Genomic DNA, 23,834 nt, shown 5'->3' with positions numbered 1-23,834 from the left:
TTATGTTTGTTACAGAGGATTATCTGCAGAAATAATCTGTACCAAGGATGGGGCTCTTTTAATATGGCAGGATGGGTGAGGGAAAGGGCAGCTTACCTTACCTGCCTTCCCCTCCTAGGGAATGTCAGTGTAGACCTATGGCAAGCTTCACATGCCCCAGGGCAGGTGCTTCTACTTATCCAGACAGTGGGAGGCCCTTGTATCCTGTACTGTACATGCAAGACGGGAGGTGACGCTCTGTGTGAAGGAGCTGGGTGGAGTCCAACACCCTGAGGGCCACTCTGATCAGCCTCTCTGGGCAAGTGGTCATCCTGAGCAAAGGAGATCTAGGGCCAACTCAGCCAAGAAAGTACTCCAGAAACCAAGGCAAATTCCTGACTCTTGAGGCAACAGAAGCTGTGACTACCATGGTACCTATGGCTCATGCCAGGGGCAAACTCTGTCTCAAATATGTGGTTATGGTAACCTGTCTTCAGAGGTTTCAGGTCACTATACCCAAGTGAAATATTGATGAATAAGTAAACACAGCCATCCAACAAACAAGTCAAAGGGCTCCAATCCAGGCTGGGCCAATGATGGAGGGGTTGATTGAGTTTACGATGAACAAAGTGTCACCTCAGGGAGGAAGATTCTCAGATTCTCCATCTCAGTCAGAACTCACAAAAAGGCTGATGTCATCCCCTGTTGTGTTACCAGCTCTTGACTCAGTGCTGCCAGTTTAGCCAGCCTAGAAGTCATGAAGAGGCTAAGCAGTATCATCCCAAGGCTTACGCTGTAGCACAAGGGGGTGGAGCTCTCAGATACACTGTAGCACAAGGGGATGGAGTTCTCAGATACAATGTAGCACAAATGGATGGAGTTCTCAGATGCACTGTAGCACAAGGGGATAGAGTTCTCAGATATACTGTAGCAGAAAGGGATGGAGCTCTCAGATACACTGTAGCACAAAGGGATGGAGTTCTCAGATACAATGTAGCACAAGGGGATGGAGCTCTCAGATACACTGTAGCACAAGGGGATGGAGCTCTCAGATACACTGTAGCACAAGGGGATGGAGTTCTCAGATACAATGTAGCACAAAGGGAAGGAGCTCTCAGATACACTGTAGCACAAGGGGATAGAGCTCTCAGATACACTGAAGCACAGGGGGATGGAGCTCTCAGGTACAATGTAGCACATGGGGATGGAGTTCTCAGATACACTGTAGCACAAAGGGGTAGAGTTCCCAGGCTGGCTCCCTGAGGACTAAGGAGTGAAACCTACAGAGGCTGGGGTGAGCTGGTTGGCACATGCTCCAGACATCTGTACTCCTAATGACAGTCCTCTTCTCTGGGCACCAGGTTTGCACCACCTCCACACCTGCACATGCCATTTTGATCTGCATGTGCACAATGGATTGGTATGTATGCACTCAGCTGTCCTAAGATAAAGGTACTCACATTCTTTGGCAAGCCTTGAAGGCCACCACCACCAGGTCCGTGGCAGCAGAAGTGGTGGTGATGACAGTGATAGTGGTGGTTGTTCTAGTCACTGCATAAGTTAGTGTCAGTGTACAGCATTGCAGGCAGCATGATCCCAATCCTGTTATACATCTACCCTGTCCTGAGGTATGGTATGGCCACTAGGCTGTACCTTCGTGGTGTAGAGTAGTGGTGACTGTCAGCTAGGTCATGGAGAAGGGGGCTCCTAACTGCACAGACATCTCTGGCCATCTTGAAAACACCAGGAGTGTCAAGCCTTTTCCATTCTGTCTCACTATGATCTGAATATGAGAACAGGGAAAGGCCTGGGGTTACAGAAGGAGTCTTCATGAAATTTAGTAATCTAATAAAAGACCCGAGACACCTTGTCCCTTCTGCCAACTGAGGACATAAGAAGAAGGCCTTGCCTCCCAGACCCCAGAGCCCTGATCTTGGACATCTAGACTCCAGACTTTGAGAAGCAGCTGTTTGTTGTTTACAGGTTCCTAGGGCCAGGGTGAGTTGTTCCAGAAACCTGTGACTAACACACATGGCACTGGGAGCACATGGATGCCTGATGGACACTCAGAAGACCAGAGGAGAAGGCACTCAAAGGACAAGCCTTGGCCAAATCTGCTCATACATCTTGGAGAAGAAAACCAGCATGGTGGAACGGGCCTGGGAGCTGAAGACATGGTCCCAAATTTTCTTCACAATACCTACTGCTCATCACCACCCACTGCCTCAGCTGTTCCCCTAGGTGCCCCAGACCATGCATCCTCACCTGGTACACAAGACAAACTGAAGCTTGGGTGTATTTGTTTGACAGGCTGTAACTCCAAGGAATTTTTCCTTGTCAAGGAATGTAACCACTGGGACCTAGCTTCAGGATGCTGAGGGCAGACATCATAGACCCTGCAAAAGCTGTCCCAGTGGAGGCTGGAAGATGGGGATATAGTGGAAATGGGATCTTTGCTGAGGGGCAGTGCCCCTTACTGTGAAGGGCCTGAGGCTCAAAGTCAGGTCTGAGGAACCCACCACTGTGCCATCCACACTGAGAATCCTATACACTAAACACAAAAAGAGCAAATAGTTTTTCTTTGCACGAGGAATTAAAAAAAAAAAATCAATGCAACTTCTTCTGTGTGTTTTATATAAAAAACCAAACACCCCAAAGTTGATTGAGAAATCCTGTCATATTTGCCCTGGAAATCCTCAAACCAATTAGGGTAACAAAATGAGCATGTCATACAACTCAAGGGCCTCTTGAATGGGAAATACATGGTGACACAGCCCAAAGACTCTCTCGGAACCTTCCCCCTATTTCGTTTAATTTCATTTTTTTCTTTTGTGCTAGACCCAAGTGAAGATTAACAAGGACCCTGTGACAAGTGTCCACCCCTTGCTCTACCCTGCTCTGGTACGGGTTGCTCAGCAGCACTGTGCACTGGATGGGGCAGGTCTGCAGAGATTCAGACAGGAGGGCATGTGTGTGCCATCCACAGCCACTAATCTGGGTGTCAGCAGCTCTTACCACTGAGGGCTTCTGTGGCCTAGGCATCTGCAGCATCCTCAGGACCCTGCTCATCCTTTTCAGTACTGCCCAGGTCCAACGGGGACAGTGGGTAAACTGCTGTTTAGGGCCCACAGAGAAGTGGGGAGTGAAGACATGTCTTCAGTCTGGCACCCCAGGTTTCCCTTACCATTGAACTATGCCTCCTCTAGCAAAGCCAAAGCAGAGAGTATTTCACTCCCTAAATATACTGATTTCCAGACAAACTGAGAACAGTCAACTGACATTCCCCACTCTCCTACAGTTTTGTTCAAAGTATTGTACTGGATACAATGAGGGCTATAACCCAGGTAGGAAGAGGCCCTACCTACAACGCCAAGCAGCCAAGTCCATTAACCAGGCATGGAGGCCCAAGAGAGGAGGGTAGGGAGGGCAGTAAAAGAGAATGCTCAGGGACCTCAGTGGAAGAAGCTGGCATCGGCACCTGTGTCTTTGGAGCCTTTCATGTCACCAAGCCATTTCCACTTGGATAGTGCAGATCTGAGACTCTCAACGCTACCCACCACCTCCTCCATGGCTCTTAGTGAGAATCTGCCAACTCCTACCAACAAGTGCCACCTCCCAAAATGATCCTTGCCTGTCCATCCAGCCAAAGCAATCACCATATGAGATCATAGCACATGGGCCTAGTGCATGCCTGCTACAGGGATGGCACTCAGTGGACACGTACTATGGGACTAGTCACATAATGAGAACCACCTGTCCAGCCTCCAGATGTTTCTTCCTTATTTCCCCTCCCATAGTTTGCTCTGAGCCTGTCCTGGGCACTGGTCACCAAGCTACAGATGAAGCACATTCCTGGAGCTGTGCTGAGGGAATCCTCCTCACTTCTCCCCGACAGCCACCAGGCCTAAGGGCACAGCCTGCTACAAGCAGCCTGGCTCTGGAACCTTGGCAGCTTCAGTGCCCTCCATGTGGGACTCTCTGTCCAACTGATGCTGCCCCATGCTGATCACAACCTTGACTCAGCCATGGTAGCTGTCTTCCTGTACTCACCTAACTTGCTTTATGGTCAGTGGGCTTGGTTTCTGGTTTGCTCTCTCTATAGCCTGCCAAGATGCTCAGTGGTGGCCAATGCCATGAAGGCTGGCCCTGTGTGGCGGCCATGGGGAAAAGGCTCTGCTCTCCCAGGATGGAGGACAGAAGGGATGAATCTGACAGGATCTCAGAGCCACTGGGAGGAGGCAGTAATGATTCCTACAATACCAGCTTAGATGTCTGGGTCTAGCCACCAAAACAGCAAGCTGCCCAAAGCCTGAGTAGGCAAGAGAGTCAGTAAGCCAGTAGGTGGGAGAATGGAGGTGTTAGTGGACACGTGCCCTGGCTGGAATCAACCTAGTCTGAGGCGCCAGCTGTAGGGCTCCACTTCATGACCAATCAATCCCTTTGGTGCTAGCTGCCCCTCTGTGGCAGAGTCCAGGAGACTGTCTCCCAGCCTGAGCTCCTTCTCTGGATGTGGCCAAATGAGCATAAATGACAGTGACCACACAGTACCAGCAGATCTCCACCAAGAAGCCCAGGGGTTTGCTAATGAAGGAAGCGATGCAGGGTTTGGAGTGACACAGCACATCTGTCCAGCCAGTTTCTTCCAGCTGCTTTGCACTCAGGTGACCTAAGAGTTCAGGCCCTCTCTTTCTCAGCCTTGCAGGTCAGTGACTGTGTCTACCATGGTTGGCCGAATCCTCAGAATGCTGTCAGTGGGTTCTGGGTGAGTCCTGCTTCATCAAGTAAACTACAAGGACTCCAGGGGACCTTGGGTCTCAGAAAAACTGCAGACTGCAGGCCCACCAGCACTCCAGGAATGCTACTCTAAGGCTGTGCCATTTTTATTTTCAAGTAGACTTACCTCAGTGTCCATAAAAGGAAGCAAAATGGAGCACGTGACAGCAGAGAAGGGACATCTTAATAATGCCCAAGTTGTAATTATATTTCTTCAAGGACCAAGCAGGCAAGCTTCCCCAAGTTCATCTGCCTTAGATATCAAACACCATTTATGAGATAATAAAGGCCTTTCAATTAATGATTTGAAATGGTGTGTATAACTTTTTTCTTAATGGCAAGATTAATTCACAGGAAAATGAGTGAGAGATGCTGGCAAAGTCTTGAACACTCAGCTGCCCTCCATGTCACCAGCAGGCACATTTCTTTCAATGCAAACTTGGGCTGGCCCTTCAGAAGCACCTGGAGATGCCCATGTAGAAGGGTCCTGGGGTCCAGATACCAACTTCACACCACACCAGATGAGCTCTTTTGTAAAAGGGAGCAGGAAGGGAAAAAACCACCCATGAAGTCCATGGAGGCCTGCAAGGATACACAGGACCAGCTGGCCATGGCTGCTGCTGTCTGAAACAAGACTCATCCACAGCCCACAATGTCACAGGCACAGGCCATATTCTAAGTGTCATGGCTGGAGCTCTAGATGGAGGGACCACAGTGAGGCGCTGCACATAGGGGTCACCATGCTCTTGGAGAGCTGCCCTTAAGCAGCCACAGTCCCATTTCAAGGAGGACTATTCAATGATACTCCACACAGCCACAGTCCCTTTCTAAAGAGGACTATCCAATGATACTCCACACAACCACAGTCATTTTCTAACATTCAGTTCTGTTGGGGAACTGAAATTACAACCAGACTATACAATATGTCAGTCAGCGATGAACTACATACAGGACAATGGCACCATGAGATTATACCAGTCAATGATGTCACAACCATCTCAGTCTGTGCAACCACAAAGTGATTTCACAATGATGGAATTGCTGGTTGATGGTGTCGAATGTGCATTATGACTAAGCCATGCACACTCGTGTCTGGCGATTCAGAGGCACCTGAGAGTAGAAATGAAAATCAGGACTCAGCCCAATCTGTCACACATGTGGCAGATCCTGGGCATCACAGCAAGCACAGGCTCTGAGACCCCTGTATGGCCAGGTCACAGCTGGTATGGCCCTTTTACCTTGAGGAGAATTTTTATCCAAACCACCACATTCCACTCCCTGGCCCCCATAGGCTTGTAGCCATATCATAATGCAAAAATGTATTCAGCCCAACTTCAAAAGTCCCCATAGACTTTCAATCTCAAGACTGCTTCAAAGTCCAAAGTCTCTTCTCAAGTCTTCTCAAGACTCAAAGCATTCTCTTAACTATAACCCCCTGTAAAAACAAAATCAAAATGCAGATCACATACTTCCAACATACAATGGCACAGAACATACATTACCATTCCAAAGGGGAGGAAATGGAGCATAATGAAGAAACACTGACCAAAGCAAGACTGAAAACCAGCAGGGTAAACATTATGCATCTCCATGTCTGATGTCAAAGCGCTCTTGAGATTGCCAACTCCTTTCAGCTTTGCTGACTGCAGCACACTTCTCTCTCTTGGGCTGGCTCCACACCTATTAGCAATTCTTCTTGGAAGGAGGTATCCCATGACTTTGGGATCTCCAACACAATTCAGGCTTTACCTTCACAGCTTCCCATAATGGCCTATCTGGGCCTCCATGCAGGAACATATCCTTGACACAGGCCTGGCCTCAATGGTTTCCCTTAGCTGTGGAGGGAGATTCCACAACCCTTTTCTTGTATCCTTGACTCTAAAGTTAGAACCATGAGGCCAGAATGAGGCAGAAGCTGCCAAGGTCTGCTGCTTGCTAGGGCTGAAACTTTCCCCCCTCTTTCAGTTCAATTTGTACCAACTTTCAGTTGTCAATGGTTCCCTTCACTGCTTAAGCTATCTTTTAATTCCTTTCCACAGGTTGGAAGCTTACCTGGGCTGGGTCTTGCCCTGAGGTTATCACCTTTTATTCCATTTGGCATCAGGTTTTTCTTTAAGCATTTTAGCCCTTAAGCACAAGACTTGGCTCCAATGCCATTTTTCCTGGTGCTCTTTCTCCTCACACTGTGCATTTTGTATGTCTCCTTGCCCCGTTTGCACCTTTTCATCACAGATCTGTATAAGAGTGACTACTAATAACCACACAGCATGGTCAATACTGACTGTCTTGAAATTTCCTCTGCCAATGCCATTAATCCAAAATTCTTCCATTTAGTATCAGGCAGATTTTTAGGACAAGGACAAAAAGCACCCACTTTCTTTGCCAAAATATCACAAGAATGGTCTCCAGCCAACTACTAATGAACTTCCACTTTGAAACTTATTTAGTTGGGCTGCCACAGTTCAAATTGTCCTCAGTGCTGTCTTCCATGCTCCTAGGAGGATGGCCCATTAAGTCCTGCTTAAAGTGCCTGACCCCTTTTCTAGTCCAAAGTCTCAAAGTCTTCTGTATTTCTCCAACAAACAGCATGGTCAGGCCTGTCAAAGGAATACCCCAGTCTCTGGTACAAGCTTTTGTCTTAATCACTTTTCTATCGCTGTAAAGAGAGAGGATGACTAAGGCAACTTTTATAAAAAGGAAGCATTTAACTGGGGACTGGCTTACAGTTTCAGAAGTTAATCCATTATCATCATGAAGTGGAGCATGGCAGCATGCAGACAGGCAGTAGTTGAGCTCTTTATATCCTGATCCACAGGCAGAGAGAGAACCTGGACTGAGGATGGGCTTCCTCAGACAAAGCCACACCTCCTAATCCTATCAAAGAGTTCCACTCCCTGGTGACTAGGCATTCAAATATATGAGCCTATGGGGGCTATTCTTATTCAAACCACTACATTCCTGTACCAAAGTTCTACCCTAAGGAACTAAAACATAGCCAAACTCCACAGTGAATACTTTTTTTTTTTTTCTTTTAAGGACAAGGTAATGTTTTTATAATTTAGCTGTAAGTAATTTAAAACTGGCTACAATCTTGTGCATACCTGGAGCTGTTGTGAAGTGATCAGTTCTAACCTGCAATTTGTGTTCAAGTACCATCCACTGCATGAATGTACAATATAATATACAGGCTATATGTTTTTTTTACAGATATCAACTAAATGTGCTAATTTCCATTTTTGTTATTTATTATTTCTAAGTCTCAAGAAAATGTGCAATGCCATAAGGTCATAACAGCTACTTTGTCACATGCTTACATCCAGGTCAGGTTGAAATCCCCACCTAAACTGATTTCTACCATGCAGAAGTCAAGGGCTTGGCTCAAAATGAAATGCAACCAGTGGATCTATTGGTGATGTGCTATATGAATGCTAAATATCTCTACATTCTGAGTGCTATCCCCACACTCACCCTTTTAAATAGCAATGTAATGATGGAGTGTGAACCCACATATCCCATGTGCTGTCCAAGGTGAAAACAGGGGGAAAGGTGGAGGTACTTTATTTCTAAGCTGTAACATTCTGCCCTGGTTCCTAAAAGTTCATATCCATTTCAAACTGAAGATGCATTGAGTCCATCACCAAGAATCCTCAGTGGTTCAAGTTCAGCTCAAGTACCCAGGTGAAGTTTTCTCTGAGACTAAAGGCAAATTCTTATCTGAGTCTCTATATAACTCAAAATGGAGAGCTGTAACTGCAACACACAATGACACAGCATAAACATTCCATCACAAAGCAAGAGATGGAAAGAAGAAGAAGAAGAAGAAGAGGAAGAAGAAGAAGAAGAAGAAGAAGAAGAAGAAGAAGAAGAAGGAGAGAAGAAGAAGAAGAAGAAGAAGAAGAAGAAGAAGAAGAAGAAGAAGAAGAACAACAACAACAACAACAACAACAACAACAACAAGAGGACTGAAACCCAGCATTGCAAACAAACCCTGTAGCTTCAAACCTGCACTCAGAGTCCTAGTTGTAGCTAGGAGCTCCAAAGAGCCTGGAAGCCCCACACTAGCTCTGCTAGCCACTGACCACATGGCTCTCATACTTGGATGGTTCTGTTCACTGTCTGAAGCTTTCCTTGGCAGACACTCCATACACCTGCCATCTCCAGTTTCCTTGGGTCTTCACTGCATCTAACAGCTTTGGCATCACAGCTTCACATGTTACCCTTTGGTGTGGGGAATGATGCTGTTGTCCTTCAGGGTAGGGTGATGGTACTGTTACCCTTCAGTGTGGGGGAATGATGCTGTTACCCTTTGGTGTAGGAGGATGATGCTATTGCCCTTTGGTGTAGGAGGATGATGCCGTTGCCCTTTGGTGTGTGTGTGGGGGATGATGCTGTTACCCTTTGATGTGGGGGAATGATGCTGTCACCCTTTGGTGTGTGTAGGAGGGGGGGAATGCTGATGCTGTATCTTACCTGGACTACCAATATTTCATTTAAAACCTGAGTGGAAGCCTCCACTTGCATTCACCATACCTAGAAAGTCAGCAGCACATGGGGTACTAAGGTCTGCAGTGATGTCAAGCAGCAGCCAGTACTCCTAAGACCGAGGCTGCAAAAGTCTGCACACCTGGGCTTCCCAGAACATTCAAATGAATCTTCCAAGGTGGTCCTGTGTGCACAGTGTGCCTGAGTGGCACAACCTTCTCAACAGAAAGTCGTTTTAATGTATTTATACTTTTATACTCTTATGTGCCACGGGAAGGATCCTGCCATTCCTGAGATGCCCTAGAGGCAGCTTTCCTACTGTCCTCCTGCAAAGCACTTGGTTTCTTTCTGATGTCACTAATCCCTTTAGCCAGCAGTTTTCTCAATCTCAACTTTACCTGTACTTCTCTTCTGGACAAATTACAAGGGTTTACACACCCTTCTCCTCTGTTTTTACCATCTTCACTGCAAATCTAACTAGGAGCAGCCAGCAATGCCTACACCAAAGCCTGTGGTCTTGACTTTCTCCCCAGTTTGGCTTTATGCAAAGTCTCCAGGCACAGATAAAATGCAGACAAGTTCCCCTCCACATAATAACATAAATGGCCTTGGGTTTACTTCCCAACAGTCTTCCTTCCCATTGGAACCCCATGAATAGTTTTTACTCTCCAAGTTCTTGGCCATATTCTAGTTTCAGAACTTCCTTGAGAACCACCCACTAAGCTCTGCTTAAAGCACCTCTAGCCTACCTCTCCAGACTTCTCCAAAGCCCTCTTGCAAAAAAAGTCCCCAAAAGTTTCCATGCAGGTAGTCAAGTGACCATAGCAATGGCCTTGCTTGTAACAATTGTCCATGTCAGCCAACTTTCCATTACTGTGACAAAACACTTGAGAAAAATAACTTAAAAGATAAAAGGCATATCTGGCTCACAGTTTCAGATCCTGGTGAGCTAACTCCATGGCTTTCAAGACTGAGGCAAGGTGGAAAAATCATGGTGGGAGGGCATGGTAGGGCAGAACTGTCTACATCATGGAGACCAAGCACACTCTGAAGATCTTGGGATCTTCTTCATGAAAGCCAATGAATTTGAATGGTTGACAGTCTTTGTAGTGGTTTGAAAGAAAATGGCCCCCATAAGCTCATAGGGAATGACATTATTAAAAGGTATGGCCTTTTAGAGTAGGTGTGGTGTTTTGGGGGGAAGTGTGTCCCTAGGGGTGGGCTTTAAGGTCTCAGATGCTCAAGCCAGGCCCAGTGTGACACTGTTATTTCCTGTTGCCTGTGAATCCAGATGTAGAACTCTCAGCTACCTCTCCAGTAGTATATCTGTCTGCATGCCACCATGCTTCCCACCATGACAATAATAGACTAACTCTCTGAACTATAAGCCAGTCCCAATTAAATGTTTTCCTTTATAAGAGTTGTCATGGTCATGGTGTTTCTTCACAGCAATAAAACCCTAAGACAGACTTCAAACTTTCACTGCTACTCACATGAAGCCATGACACATGACACACAGAAACACTTAGTGACAGGACCTACAACATGTCTAAGAGGGGGTAGGACAGACTTGGTGAGCAGATATGGGAAACAGAGCCCAGCCTCTTCAGTGGACAGCCCATGCAGAGACACAGGCACAGCACACATTGACAGTCTTTAAGGTTATCTGGCCATGTTCACATTTCTTCACCTACTATACCTAATGGCAATCATGACTCTGGAAGCACTGAGCTTTCCCATGTGCTCTGGAGGTGCACTGATATCTGACCACCTTGAACAACCACTTCATGTGTTTCAAGTGTCTGTGTTGACCATTAACCCGGCCATGGCCAGGCCAAGTGGGCTGAAGCTGTAGCTGCTCATCCCCCAGAGAAGACAAAATCCAACACAGAAAGGGTGACTTAATGAAATGTGTAGGTGTGTCTGAGCATAGTCATGGGACTCAAATTGATTTTGTATGGCTCGCTGAGAACTGCCTGTGGGTTCATTTCTCACAGGGGAAGCGACTGCAGTAAGCCTGAACTAACAGCCCTCAGACCTCTCCATGGTAGCTGACTACAGAGAGGGTGCATGTACCCCTGCTGCGAGGGCTAGAGGGTACTGAGGGGTGGGGATGGGGTTAGGAACTCCAGGACTGGGATGGGGACAGGCAACTCTTCCTTCAACCAGCCACTTGCTGTGTCTCTTTCCAGGGCATGGCCCTCTAGGAAACAGGAAGAAACTGAGGGAATGAGGAAGGCAGTGAGGTGGGGAAGGGTGGGTTGGTACCTCAGGGCAAAGGTGAAGATTGTATGTCCCCAAAAGAAGGGTCACCAGGTACCTCAGTTAGCTCTGCTCATGGGTGGCCTACACTCTGGCTCCAAGGGCCTCCCATGGCTCTAGAGAACACATAGCCCCTGCCTCACGGCATTTGGGTGAAGGGCCATAAAACAGAGGTTCTTCCTTCCCAAACATAAACACATCACCTCCCCTTGTGAACAGAGAAAGAGTGAGCTGGCCTCTCGTGAAAGCCAAATGTCTTTTGAAGACATAATAGCTAAATAACTAAAGCACAAGGGGTCATTGTACCAAAGAAAATACAAACAAATTCTAGACAGGCAAGCAGTTTTCTTTATGACTATTTCAGCAAGAATTTTCCATTTGTAAAGGGAAAGGGTTTGTTTTTAAAAGAAAAAAGAACAGCAACATTTTCCATACCTGTTTCCTAAGAAATACTAATGGTGTGTGTGTGTGTGTGTGTGTGTGTGTGTGTGTGTGTATGTGTGTGTGTGTGTGTGTTTACGCGTGCATGTTTATGAAGAAGCTGCAGGCTGAGCCCTTTCTTCTCAGATTAGAAACATAGATACAGCAGAACATCCCCTCACCATCCTGCCTCTCTCTGTGGACCTCCACAAGGGCAGGAAAAAGGACCCCCGGTATCAGTGCTGCCATGCCCCTGGACAGCAAACCCTAGGCTATGGCTTCCTAGCACTGCTCCAGAGCTGTGCTTGGGCTCTGCTCCTCTTCCATGACATGCCCTCCTGCATATGACACAAAGCATGCTCACTCTAGTTAGGGCTGGGAAGCCTGGTACAGACCTCCCACTGGCCCTTAAGCCATCCTCATAAGTCACATCCTGCAGCAGCAAGAAGGGTATTCTTGTGGTGTGGCCCATGTTTTCCTTGCGTCAACTGAGTCACGGAAGGAGCGCTCATTACTCCTCTCCTTGGACTTAAGATCCTGTAAGGCACCAGTCCACAATCTGTTCCTTTCATCTTTCCTCACACCTCATCTTCAGCCTTTAATCACTTCTCCTGATAAGAAAGTTGCTATTCAACTTTGTAGCCCACAGGACACTTCCCTCGGAAAGGGCTCAGATCTTCAATGCCTGCTGTCATTACCATAATGAGCAGTAGAGCTTAATAAGGAGGTCACATCTTCTGAGGTCTGAAAGGAAAATTACTGCCTGTATTTGAATGTGCAGACCAGGAAACAATCATTCTACACAGGCGCAGGGCACTGGGAGGTAGGGGAAGGTGGGGGGGGGGGGGGGGCAGCAATGGATGACATGCTCAGTTTGCCCATTCTCCGTGAAAGCCTGTTTCCATAAGTGTAAAGTGAGTTTGGGATGGCAAGCTCTGGGAAATGACTGTCCCCTAAATACAAGGAGCTGGGAGTTGACTCTGAAAGAAGCAGGCCTTGCTTAATGCTGAAACATCTACCTGAAACTGGATCTCCTGTGCATGCGAGGGGGGTTGGGGTGAAAGAGGGGGTGAGTGTCTCCCCCTACCTGTCTCCAGGCTCTTTCCCTGAGCACAAACATTTCCAGCCCTCTACTATACCTAAGGCTTGGCCGGACCCTTCTCTCCAGTAGGCCCTGTGGTTACTCTGGCCCTTTCCCTGCCCCCACACCCCTAGCTGCTCAGCTGGGAATCCTGCAATCACTGGCTCTGTTCTGCTCTGGACCCTCACTTACCAGTCCTCCCAATTGCCCTGTGGCCTAGAACTCACCAGCCTATGTCTACTCACTCTCCTCTCAGACAGCTCTCCAGTGAACCCAAACCCAGCTCTTTCTGCCATGCCATGGGCCTGAGCAGCCTGTCCCCTCAGCCTCTGGCCACTGCCCTGCCACATCTGGGCCCAGCTCCCACAGTCCTCCTGTTCTGTACCTTCTTCTGCCTCCTTCACCACAGCTGGTTCACCACAGCTGGTTCACCACTCACCAGAAACACTGCAGGCCTCTGCTCAGAGCTCCCACCTTCACCAACTGCTCCTTGCTCTACTGAAAGGTGCACCTACAGCCTCTCCTGAACATGCTATCTCCTCAGGAGGACACTGCAGTGCCTGACCCTCACCTTTGCTGCTGTGTCATCCTTCCTGCATGTCCCAGTGGTAGGCAGAGGAGCAGAAATGGCTGCATGAAGCCAGCCTGGATATGTGCAAGGTCTGCTGTATACAGAATGCCTAGCCCACACACCCAGACATGCAGGGTCTGCTCAGCATCTGTATCTACTGTAGCCTGCCCAGCCCACACACTCAGGGAAGGCCTGCTGCCCCTTAGCTCCGCAAGAACCCCTCCTCCTGACCATCAACACCATCACTGGCCCATCTCACTTTTAGTCCACTGGCCTTGCTTGCAGACCATGGCCCACCTGCCAGTAGGGTCCAGTTATTCCAGTGGTCCTGTCCTCTCCATGTGGTCTAGGAATATGTCCTCTCTCTGTAGAGATGCCTGAGGCCAGGAAGTATCCACAACTGATCTGGTATGAGGCCAGACAGTAAGAGTAGTGTTCCTCATACATTTCACTATATCCCATCAGGACATGGCAGGCCAAGAGCTGGGCCCCAGGGTCCTGTTCAAGAAGTTAAAGTAACTAAAATACCAGGCAATCACACAAGCCCCACAGCAATACATCCACACTACAGCACAGAAGCCTCATGGCAACACATCCACATTACAGCACATGAACCCCACACAACACACCTACCACACTGTAGTGTTCTATGCCCATACAGTAACACACCCAAACTACAGAATACAAGCCCTACACAGCAACATACCAATCACACAACAGAGCAACAGCCCCACACATCAGCACACCCAAACTAGAGCACACCAGTCCTCCACAGCAACCCTCACTGCACTAGCCAGACAGAACACACACTACAGCACAGGAGCCCTATTCACATAGCACCACAGGCTGCTCTACCTACCCCCACATCTCATGTTACAATACCTGTCAGAGCAAAGGAAAAAATAACAATCCATTTCCAAGATCCCTTTTCAATTGACCAATTTTGTCCTTAAAATGTCTGTAAACAATGAAGACAACTGATCTTTAGTTTGGCATTTTGTGACATTTGCTGCTTCAAGGGTACATTGGGCAAGACATCAACCTGTATAAAACCATTAGTCCACAGTGGCTATTCACATGTCCAGTTAGTACTGGACAGAAGGCTGCATGCTGCTTCAAGTCCACTAGATGGCCCAGGAGGAAGGACAGGACCTCTGAATAATCAGCTGGGCTAGGCCTGAGGACCAAGACAGCAGTAGCCCATCCACAGAGATGCTGGAAGTCCTGGCCAGCAAGACCATGCAGATGCAGGCCTGCCAGGACCAAGATACATGTCATCCACCTTGCCTGTGTATAATGACATATAGGATTTGATCCCTTCTGAATCACAGGGGAGAGACGGGGTAGCAGGGTGAGGGTGGGGTGAGGCAGGAGAGCACACAGAGGGAGAAGGGAATGTTGCTTCTATAGTCTTCCAGTGGCTTCTTACAAGAGCTCTCTCTGAGGTCTGGGTACTTAAGGAAGCTAATGATTCAGGAATGGAGCCAGGAGCAGGGAAAGGTCCTAGGATAGGTCTCAAAGAAGAGCTGGACTCTGGGGTGTGGCCCAGAGAGGGGACTAGAAGGTAATGTGTTGAGGTTTGATCCATCTGTATAAAGATCCCATACCCGTTTCTCAGAAATTACTTCTTACAATTCTCTGCAGAAGGGACACTAATGACACAAGGAAGAAGCCTGGCACAGGGAGTATGACAAACATAGCCTTGACGGTCATCCATAGACTGGGGCAAGAGTTCCAGAAGTTTCCTCACAGGGGCTACCAAAGAGAGGAAGGGCCAGCCACCCCAGTGCTTCATGCGGCTTGGGCTCTGTGGGGGAACTGCAACATTCACTTGCCCCCACCCCACTCTCAGTCTGCCTCCCAATCTCTCCCCTGTGACTCAGACAGAATCACATCCCTTTGTGTCATTATACACAGGCATCTGTAAACACCAAAGTCCCCAGAAGGGTGGGGCATATGCCTTAACTTAGTTCCATTAGTAAATTCTGTGCATGTGTTCACATGCCTGCCTTCTGCACTGCATCCCAAGAAGGCTGTAGGCTCAGAGTCCAGCACCCCTCAATACCTGCCCTGAGCCATGAACTCACAGAGCAGGGGCTGCCCTGAAAGAGGACACTGCCTTGGTTAGAAAACTACAGCTATGCATGCTGGCCAGAAGAAGGAAAAGGGCCAAACAAGAGACTAAAATCACCCGACACCACTAACCTAAACTGCCTATCGCCCACACTGTGGCTTGTTTTGTTCAGTCTTCTCTGTGCTTTAAACACAAGCCAAGCTGGGTTCACCTTTGTGCTGCTGTTCCTGTGTGGAGGAATGCAATTCTGGACCAAGTTTCTCCACAGAAATATGTCCAGCATTCCTAAACCCATGAGGGCTATTTATGACCCAGTTTGGAGACCTGCCTCTGACCCTTCAGACTGCAACTTACCTGTTCTCCCTGGATCACTCCCTGGCTAGTGCTGGGTCAGATGCCAGCCCTGGACTTGAGCTTCTGGGAGGTCTCCAGGAAGGCTCTATTCCCCGGCCTCCAGGAGGGGCAGTGCACATGGCTGCTCTGCTACACACCTGCTGATCTCCACTGCACAAAGTGCTGCTTGCAGACAGGTATTACCTGGGTTAATTTTCAGTTCTGTGTTAAGGACTGGAAGATATTTTGCATTTTCTAAACAGTAGCATAATTCTTTAATGGCAGGTCTGACCGCTCTGGGTGTCTTCACCCATTTTCCATGAAGACATTTCCTTTTTATTAGTTCTCTGTGTGGATTCTTTGCATATTAAGAACACAGGATGTGCTTTAGTCCCAGCTAAGAACAACCAAGTGGGGGAAAAACAGCAAGCTATTTCTGATTCTCACCTGCCCTTTAATTTGTGACACTTCAGACAAACATTTAGGTTGTCTGCATGTGCTCAGAATAAGCTAGATACCTTCCCCGAGGATCTCGTCAGTTAAAAACCAACATTATAGTATTAAGTGTCCCAAAAGTAATGTAAATCCTACCCTAAATGTGTGCTGAGTGAGCTGTAGCATGTGCTTCTGGATCCAACTCTTGTTCCACTCGGCTACGCCTCAGACAAGCCCAGGCCTGCCTGTGGGTCCTGATTCCCGGCCAGCGTTCTAGGCTCCCACTTCAGGGGAAGGGTCTCTGACTCCCCTTTACTAGGCCTGCTTCCCCTGGCCCCATCCCAGCTATTTATACAGGAGATGGGCCCTCAGCAGGAAGAAGCATGTGCCTTCAGGGCACAAGCTGATTCTACTGTTGGCCTACTCTGAAGAGTTCATGGGTCTGAAATATCCAGTTTGCATGTACACATGTGTGCATGTAGGGGGAAAGCAAGCCTTCCCATGCTGCTCCCCACACTACAGATGTGATGTGCATGCCTGTTTCTATCACTCCCTAGGACTGAAGGCTGTGGGTTTCCGACATCTCTCAGCACTGGAAGAAAGCATGGCTACTTCTACTTACTGAGCAATCGACTTGTTTTCTTTCTCTTATATTTGGGAAAAGCTACTTGTGCCTTGTAGGAGACCCTGTGACTCTGCCTTTAGCTTATTGTCAGAACATCATATCAACAGTATGTGGGAAAGAGGTTACCCCTTGGCTAGCATCTGGGACCATAGTTTTTTACCTAATCTGTGGGTGCTAATGGTAATGACCAGGTTGTGTCTTGTGCCAATGTACCTGGACTACTCACACATGTGGTATACCCTAGTGTTTCTTACCTGATTTTAGAGGACAGAGGAAGGAAAGGCACCCAGGGCAGGCTCCCCACACAATCCTGACAAAAGATGCATGGAACACTCTCTCAACAGAAAATCAGGGGCCATGCCCATTAGGGATCCAGTGACTAAGGTTCCTGTGGTGGGCTGGTCATAGGGCATCTTCTGACCTCTAACCCATTCATTTTCACTTATTAATTTCCTTACTGTTATAAATGGACCCCATTTTTTTGCTTTTTGAGCTGAAGGTATACCTGTTTTCTTTTGGAAAGTTTTAAATAAAATCACTTTAGCTTTACATCTATTTACAAGCCTGGCACCAGCCATGTTTCATGTTTAGAACCCTTTCTGAAACTCCAGATCATCTTCACCTTGACTTGTGTTATTTTTGAAGCTGGATCATCCATTCCCAGCTTGCTGGTATCTGTTTTGAAGCACTTCATAGGGGAAGGCAGTCTACATGGGATGGCTACTTTGACTCTGAAGGCTTTTGGACTTAGCTGGATGACTCGTTTCTGTAAATGTTGTACCAGCTTGAGAAGAAGATGCATCTCTGTTGAAAATTAATTTCTACCCAGAGCTTCTCAGCCGTTCTCACTCCCAGACTTCCAGAGACGACATTTTATCCAGATGAAACAGGGCTTGGTTTCCTCCTGCAGGAGCTCTGCTCCACTCTGCCAATCGTTTCACACAGGCGGAAAAGTACACACTTCATGACTTCCATGATGGTACGTTCATGGCTACCACTCAGCACCACAGAAAGGTCTGAGGTCCTGTACCATCAGCTATCTGTCTGCCTTCCAGCTCAGAGGTACTTCTGGACCCTAAGCTGAGGAGGCAACTCCAATACAGAATCGATGCCTGAACCACACAGGATCCACACTGACTCACCCCATGGAGCAACTGTGCAAACATGCTTTCCCCTCACTTGAGTGGTCACTGCCCAGCTCTCTTTCATGGTGAAGCCCCTGTGTTTCCACTGTGGCTTTAAGGCTCTTCACAATTTAGCTGTCTCTTCTACCTACTGGCTCTCCCTGGAAAGGCTGCTTCCTTCTGCCCTGCAGCTCCTTCTGTCCCATCCTGTCCCAACAGGCTCTTCCCTCAGCCTCACTGCTGCTGCCTCCCATACCTTTGCTGTGGGGTATCCTTGGTCCACTTTCCAGTGTGTCTGTCTGGTCACCTTTCCCCTGCTGAACCTCGATGTTCCTTGTCCTGGGTACAAGGTCCATTGTCAAAGGGATATCCCTGTCTGCCTTCCCCCTCTCCTACCCCCAAAGCCTGCAAACGTTTTGCAGGACAGTAGTCACCAGATCCATCCACAACGGCAATGCTATTCTGTCCTCTCTCCTGATACCCCTCACTGCCTGGTCTCATTTCTCTACTCTGTCCCCACTCCAGGTTCCCATTGCGGAGAGTCCCAAGTCACCCCCATAGGCGTAGCCCCCTCACTCCCAAGCTACTCCCAGTGTGAGATGCCCTCCAGGGTGGAAACAGAACCTCAGCCAAACAGGGCTCTGGAGTGATTACTGAGCAAATGTAGAAAAATGTGGATGGAGATTGAAGGGATAAGGGACAGCACACAGGCTGAAACCCACACCCAGAACCACCCTCATCTGTCCTAGTTTCTCACTGAGCAGCCACAGGTGCCCCAGATCTCTACCAGAGATCCAAAGGAGAGCAAGGGGAGATACCAGGTCATACCCTACAGGCTGGCTGAACCTGAACGTCCTTCTAGCACCAGTAGGAACAGGGCCTATCCAGGCAGGCAAGAATTTGACATGGAATGCTGCTTCCAGAAGTAGGGTACTGTCCCTTATCCTGTCCCCTGCTGTTTCTCAGGCCTCTAGACAGCACTCACTATGTGCACACCGGTGCTGCTTCTCAGTGAGGCTGGCGGCCATGCAGCAACAAGACACAGCACTGTACATAGACCACCAAGCCTGCAGGCTCCTGAGCAGCTCAGGTCCACAGAAAGACCCATGACTGTCCACCAAACTGTAGCTAAAACCGCTCTGTAGATGGCTGTCACCTCCTGTTTCTACAGAGCTTCTGTCCTGAAGACCGAGAATAAAGGTCCACTGGGGAAGGCTCACCCACATATTGCTGACTACTCCTCTGGGCCAGCTGTTTCTGGAGCCAACCCTGTCTGGGCTAAGCACAAGTGTGCCAGGCTCTGGAGGCAGGGAGAATCAGAGGGTGGCTGAATGGATTGTAGTCAAAACCTCAGTGAACCCTGACTAGAGATCTCAGAAGTCAGTTATAAGGCAGACACAAAGCACATTTTACAACACCACACTTAATGCAGTCAAAGGCCAGGAAAGCCAGCATCTAGCGCCCCAGCTCCAGCACTGTGGGTCAAGATGTGCACACAATGACTCCTAAGGAGGTATCAGCAGTCTTGCATGGGGTCCTACACGGCCTATGTCTCAGCTATGCAGCCCATTCAAGGCTTCTGAATTTGTGTCACACTGCAGCCAGCCTCTTGGGGCTTATGGGGTCATGTGTCCTGTCTGTGTGGGTGGGCGGGGGGTCGGGGGGGGGGGAACAGCAGCCACTGAGGGAAGGCACAGGCTTCCTTCTCCTCACTCCCAAGGCCACTTACTGCAAAACAACCCCACAGAACACAAGGAAAGCCAAGAGTGACAAGTGGTCCCCAGGGGGATACAAGATATTCTATAACCTGGAGCTCCTTAAAGCTCTGAAGACCCCTTAAAAATCTGGCTGAAGAAGGACAGATAGAAATGCAGGACCTCATTGGCTAGCAGAGTCTATGGGCATCATGGGTAATGTCCTGAGGGGCACCAGGGATAGAGATGGCAAGGGAGGTGTCTGCCTTCACATAGTATACAATTCCCTCAGGGAGGTGCCTCTACCGAAGGTCCAAAGGTCCAGTGCACAGCCTGAATTCCTACCTGTCCCACACTCCCCAGATGACCCACCACAGCCACAGAACCAGCCCATGGGCAGCACCCCAGCTCCCACCCCCGGTTCTGGCCTGTAGGCCAGTGCCTACCTTGCTCTGGGTCTGCTTCCTCCTCAAGCGCAATCCTGTTCCCATGGAAGTGACAGGCAGCAACACATTACTGCCTACATGGCAGACCCCAGTGAACAAAGCAGGGACTGTGGCAACCATTGCCAGGGACCCCACTGCCAGAGGCTCACCCCACCCCACCCCATCCACAAGGTGGAATCATTTCCTAAAATATCACAGTGGCGACCACAGTCCCTTGTGCTCACCAGGCCCCCAGGGTCCCTCATTTAATTGAATCAGTTCTCCACAGCACATACTGGGTTCATGGCACACACTCTTTCCAGCCTCTAGGCAGCAAGGCGGCACTTTATTCTAGCACAGGAAGAAAAATCTACCCTGTGGCTCTGTCCTCCCCATCCACACCCAAACTGCAGGGCTGCAGGGCTGGAATGCAGGCAGCACCCACACTCTGCACTGGCTATGTGAGGAGGAGAAGGAGGAGGAGGCAGACACCCACAGAGGAGGCCAGTAACACACTGTACTCAGCCTCTCAAGGTGAAGCCATAATCACAACAGTGCAACTCCAGCCAAACAGCAAATACATCTCTTCAACAAGAGAGTGCTGAAATCAGGCAGACTGAGCAAGAGCAGAGGATGCCATCACAGCAGCCTGTCAGGATGCATTGTCTATCATACACATAACCACAGTGGCCCCAGCCACTCCCAGTGTCTAGTAGCTGCACATACCTTTTGACCACCTCCCAAGGGCTTAGGTCCTGCTCTGACCACATGCACACATGACACTTCACTGCATATCCTCACAAGATAAAGGCTGCGCCCAAGAGCACATGACCAATGTTCCAGTTTGGTCTGAGCCAGTGTGTGGGGAGAGGACAGACGACAGTCCCTTACTGAAGGTGGCTCAGGAACAAAACTCTGGGGCAGGCCATGCTGAGTACATGTGGCCAAGGGTCTTTGCAGGAGGCTGCAGAGGTACTGTTGTAGGATTGAGGGGATAGCTTCACTAAACACATGGCTGTGCAGAACGTGAGTTCTCTACTACCTTTTATCCTATGACGCTAGGCTGGCCTAGACTAGAAGGCAGCAAAGTCTGCCTAGAGCCTCCTTAGACACTGATGTCCATCCTGTAAGGCCAGATTCAAGGTGGCAGTAACCTGAGGGGCTAGCTCAGCTGAGACCTCTGACCCCCAGGAAGATGGGCAGCAATCTGAGTCTGGGACAAGTTCTCCTGGAGGCTCCTGGGAACCAGTCAGGCCAGGAGTGCATACTGTCCAGTGGGAACCCAACACACCGGCCAGTACACTGAGCGGCCACTGTACACCAAGAATGCAGGACCCTTCTCTCTTCCATAAACAGGCAGTCGGGTTAAACAGCCTGTACAGCCAGCCCTGCTTCTCAGAGTGTCCTGGTGACAAACAAGTGGACTGGGAGATAGAACTGAGCATTCAAGCATTACTCTAAATTACTTGGTGACAGGGCAAGTCACCTTCCTTAGAGCCTCCATGTTCTCAGGATGCAGCGAGAAGGAAGAGGCAGGCCAGCAACCTTGCATATGCCTAGTGGGGCAAGGAGCCAACACATCTCACCCACTTATAAGCCACGTACACAAGGCTAGACAAGGAAGCCTGGAGTGCTGGCCAGCCTAGGACCCCAGTCAGTATATCGAGCAACCCACAGGACAACTGAGTTCTGTAATGACAAGGGCAGCAACTGAGGAGGCCAGCCTCATGTCCCATGTACTTCAAACACGGTGGCCTGGTGGGCAGGCTGGTCTCTGTCTGCCAACCCAAAGGTCCTACTGGCTGCTCCTTCCCCTGGCCAACACCCTCACTTGTCACAGGACAGGCCTTGTGTCTGCTGGGCCTTAATTTGCGCTGCTATCAAAAAGTGCCACCCTCACTCAGAGTGGGACCTCACAGATCAGTTGAGGCAATCAGGGCAGTTCTTCAGGTGAGGCTCCCTACATAGGTCATTCCAATTTGTGGCAAATGGACAATAAAACTGTCACCCCTGGGGTCTGAGCAGGACTGTGTGACTATGTGGGACTTTACGGACCCCTCCAGCAGTCACCAGATGGGAAGCAGGGAGCTCAGAGTCATCTGAGAAGCTTAGGGTTGAGGAACAACAACACCGAGTTACCATTCTGGGAACTTGGGACCACAGGGCCAACTAGTCTATCGAGAGCTGGGTGGCCAGGGAGTGAGGTGGAAGAGAGTGACCATAGATAGGGCAGAGTCCTGTCCTATCATGTTGGTCTCTTCTCTGCTGTGCCCTAGACTAACTACCCCACCCTACCCAGCAAGGGTTTTGGCCACTAGGCCTTATGAGCTGGATTCAAGCACCTCTGACCCCTTAGTGATAGCAGAAAGCACCTGGGAAGGGTCAACAGTCCTCACAATACCTGGGCCACCTCTTGGGGGCACTCATGTAGTCCAGGATCTGGGGACTTGGACACATGCAGTTTCCTGGATGGAACACAAAGCTGGCAGGATATACGTCCAACAAGGCCTCTGACAAGTGCGCTCTTTAATAGCTTTACTCTCAAGACAGTAGGGAAACTTGCACAGAGAGGTTAAGTGATGTACCCCAAATCACACAGCCACCAGGTGACTGTTGTCCTGGGAGCGCAGGCTGTGTGGTTTCTTATCTAGAACAGTCTCTAGCATATCTCAGGCCCTGTGAAAAAGGCTGGGAGCTGGAGGTGACACCAGGCCCTCCAGTGTCACACTGGTGAGGACACATGGCTCAGGGAGCCTGGGTGGGGGCTCAGGATGCCAGCCAAGTGCCACCAGCTCTGTGTCTCGGCAGGAGGAGCATCCCAGCAGCAGGCGGTTAGCAGTGAATGGCAACCAGCACTCTTTACAGCTCCTCCACAAGTCAGCCATGAACTAGAACTCAATAACCTTTCTCTCAGCACAAAACCTAACTGGGGCTCTTCTGAAAAACCGTTACTTACTTGGAAATCTCTTTCTTCTAGAATTTCTCTCCTCCATCTCACGAGGAAAGCAGCACAAACATACAAGTGGAAATGAGAAAAGCCCTCTGGTTCAGACTGAAAGAGAAAAAAAACAAGGAGAGAGCCACTGAGTGTTGGGAGACATACGCCAATGGGCAAAGCCGTCTGGGTGGGCTCTCTAGTCAGGGCCACTGGGAAGGCTCACTTTTTCTCAGAGACTGAGCTGCAGCATGCCCAGCTCATTACACTAAACACCATTTTATATGCCGACAGTCTGGTAAGCAAGGCCCCAGCCTGGGTTTTCAACAATGTCAAGAACAGTAACTTCCTTCTGTAGCAGGAACCTTAACAGGTCTTATTAATAAAAACAAACCTGGAGCCAGATATTGGGTTAAAGCTGGAAGATCAGAGAAGCAGAACAAGCCACAGCTTCCTCACCTCGCCAGTTCCTCAGCTGATCCTGTTTCCTCAGACTGGAAGCCTCATCCAAATGGGTCTCAGCTGAACTGTGCTGCTCAAAGCCTAAAAGCTTAACCAACCCTAGTTCCTGGTTTTCACGTCTTATATACCTTTCTGCCATCACTTCCCGGGATTAAAGGT

The 23,834-nt window shown here is 49.0% G+C and overlaps 1 protein-coding gene across 1 annotated transcript in view; it reads right to left on the bottom strand.

The window, feature by feature from the left end:
• Positions 1-23,834, bottom strand: part of Tbc1d22a (TBC1 domain family member 22A) — a 272,127-nt gene that overhangs the window by 24,912 nt on the left and 223,381 nt on the right. The window contains exon 11 of the mRNA XM_036207609.1: positions 23,235-23,330. Within this exon, the coding sequence (XP_036063502.1) occupies positions 23,235-23,330 (96 nt within the window). The remainder of the gene's footprint in view (positions 1-23,234; positions 23,331-23,834) is intronic.

This window comes from Onychomys torridus, chromosome 16 (assembly GCF_903995425.1).
Source record: "Onychomys torridus chromosome 16, mOncTor1.1, whole genome shotgun sequence".
Taxonomy (NCBI): domain Eukaryota; kingdom Metazoa; phylum Chordata; class Mammalia; order Rodentia; family Cricetidae; genus Onychomys; species Onychomys torridus.
Note: the sequence above shows the minus strand (reverse complement) of the source record. Positions and strands in the feature narration are given on the sequence as shown.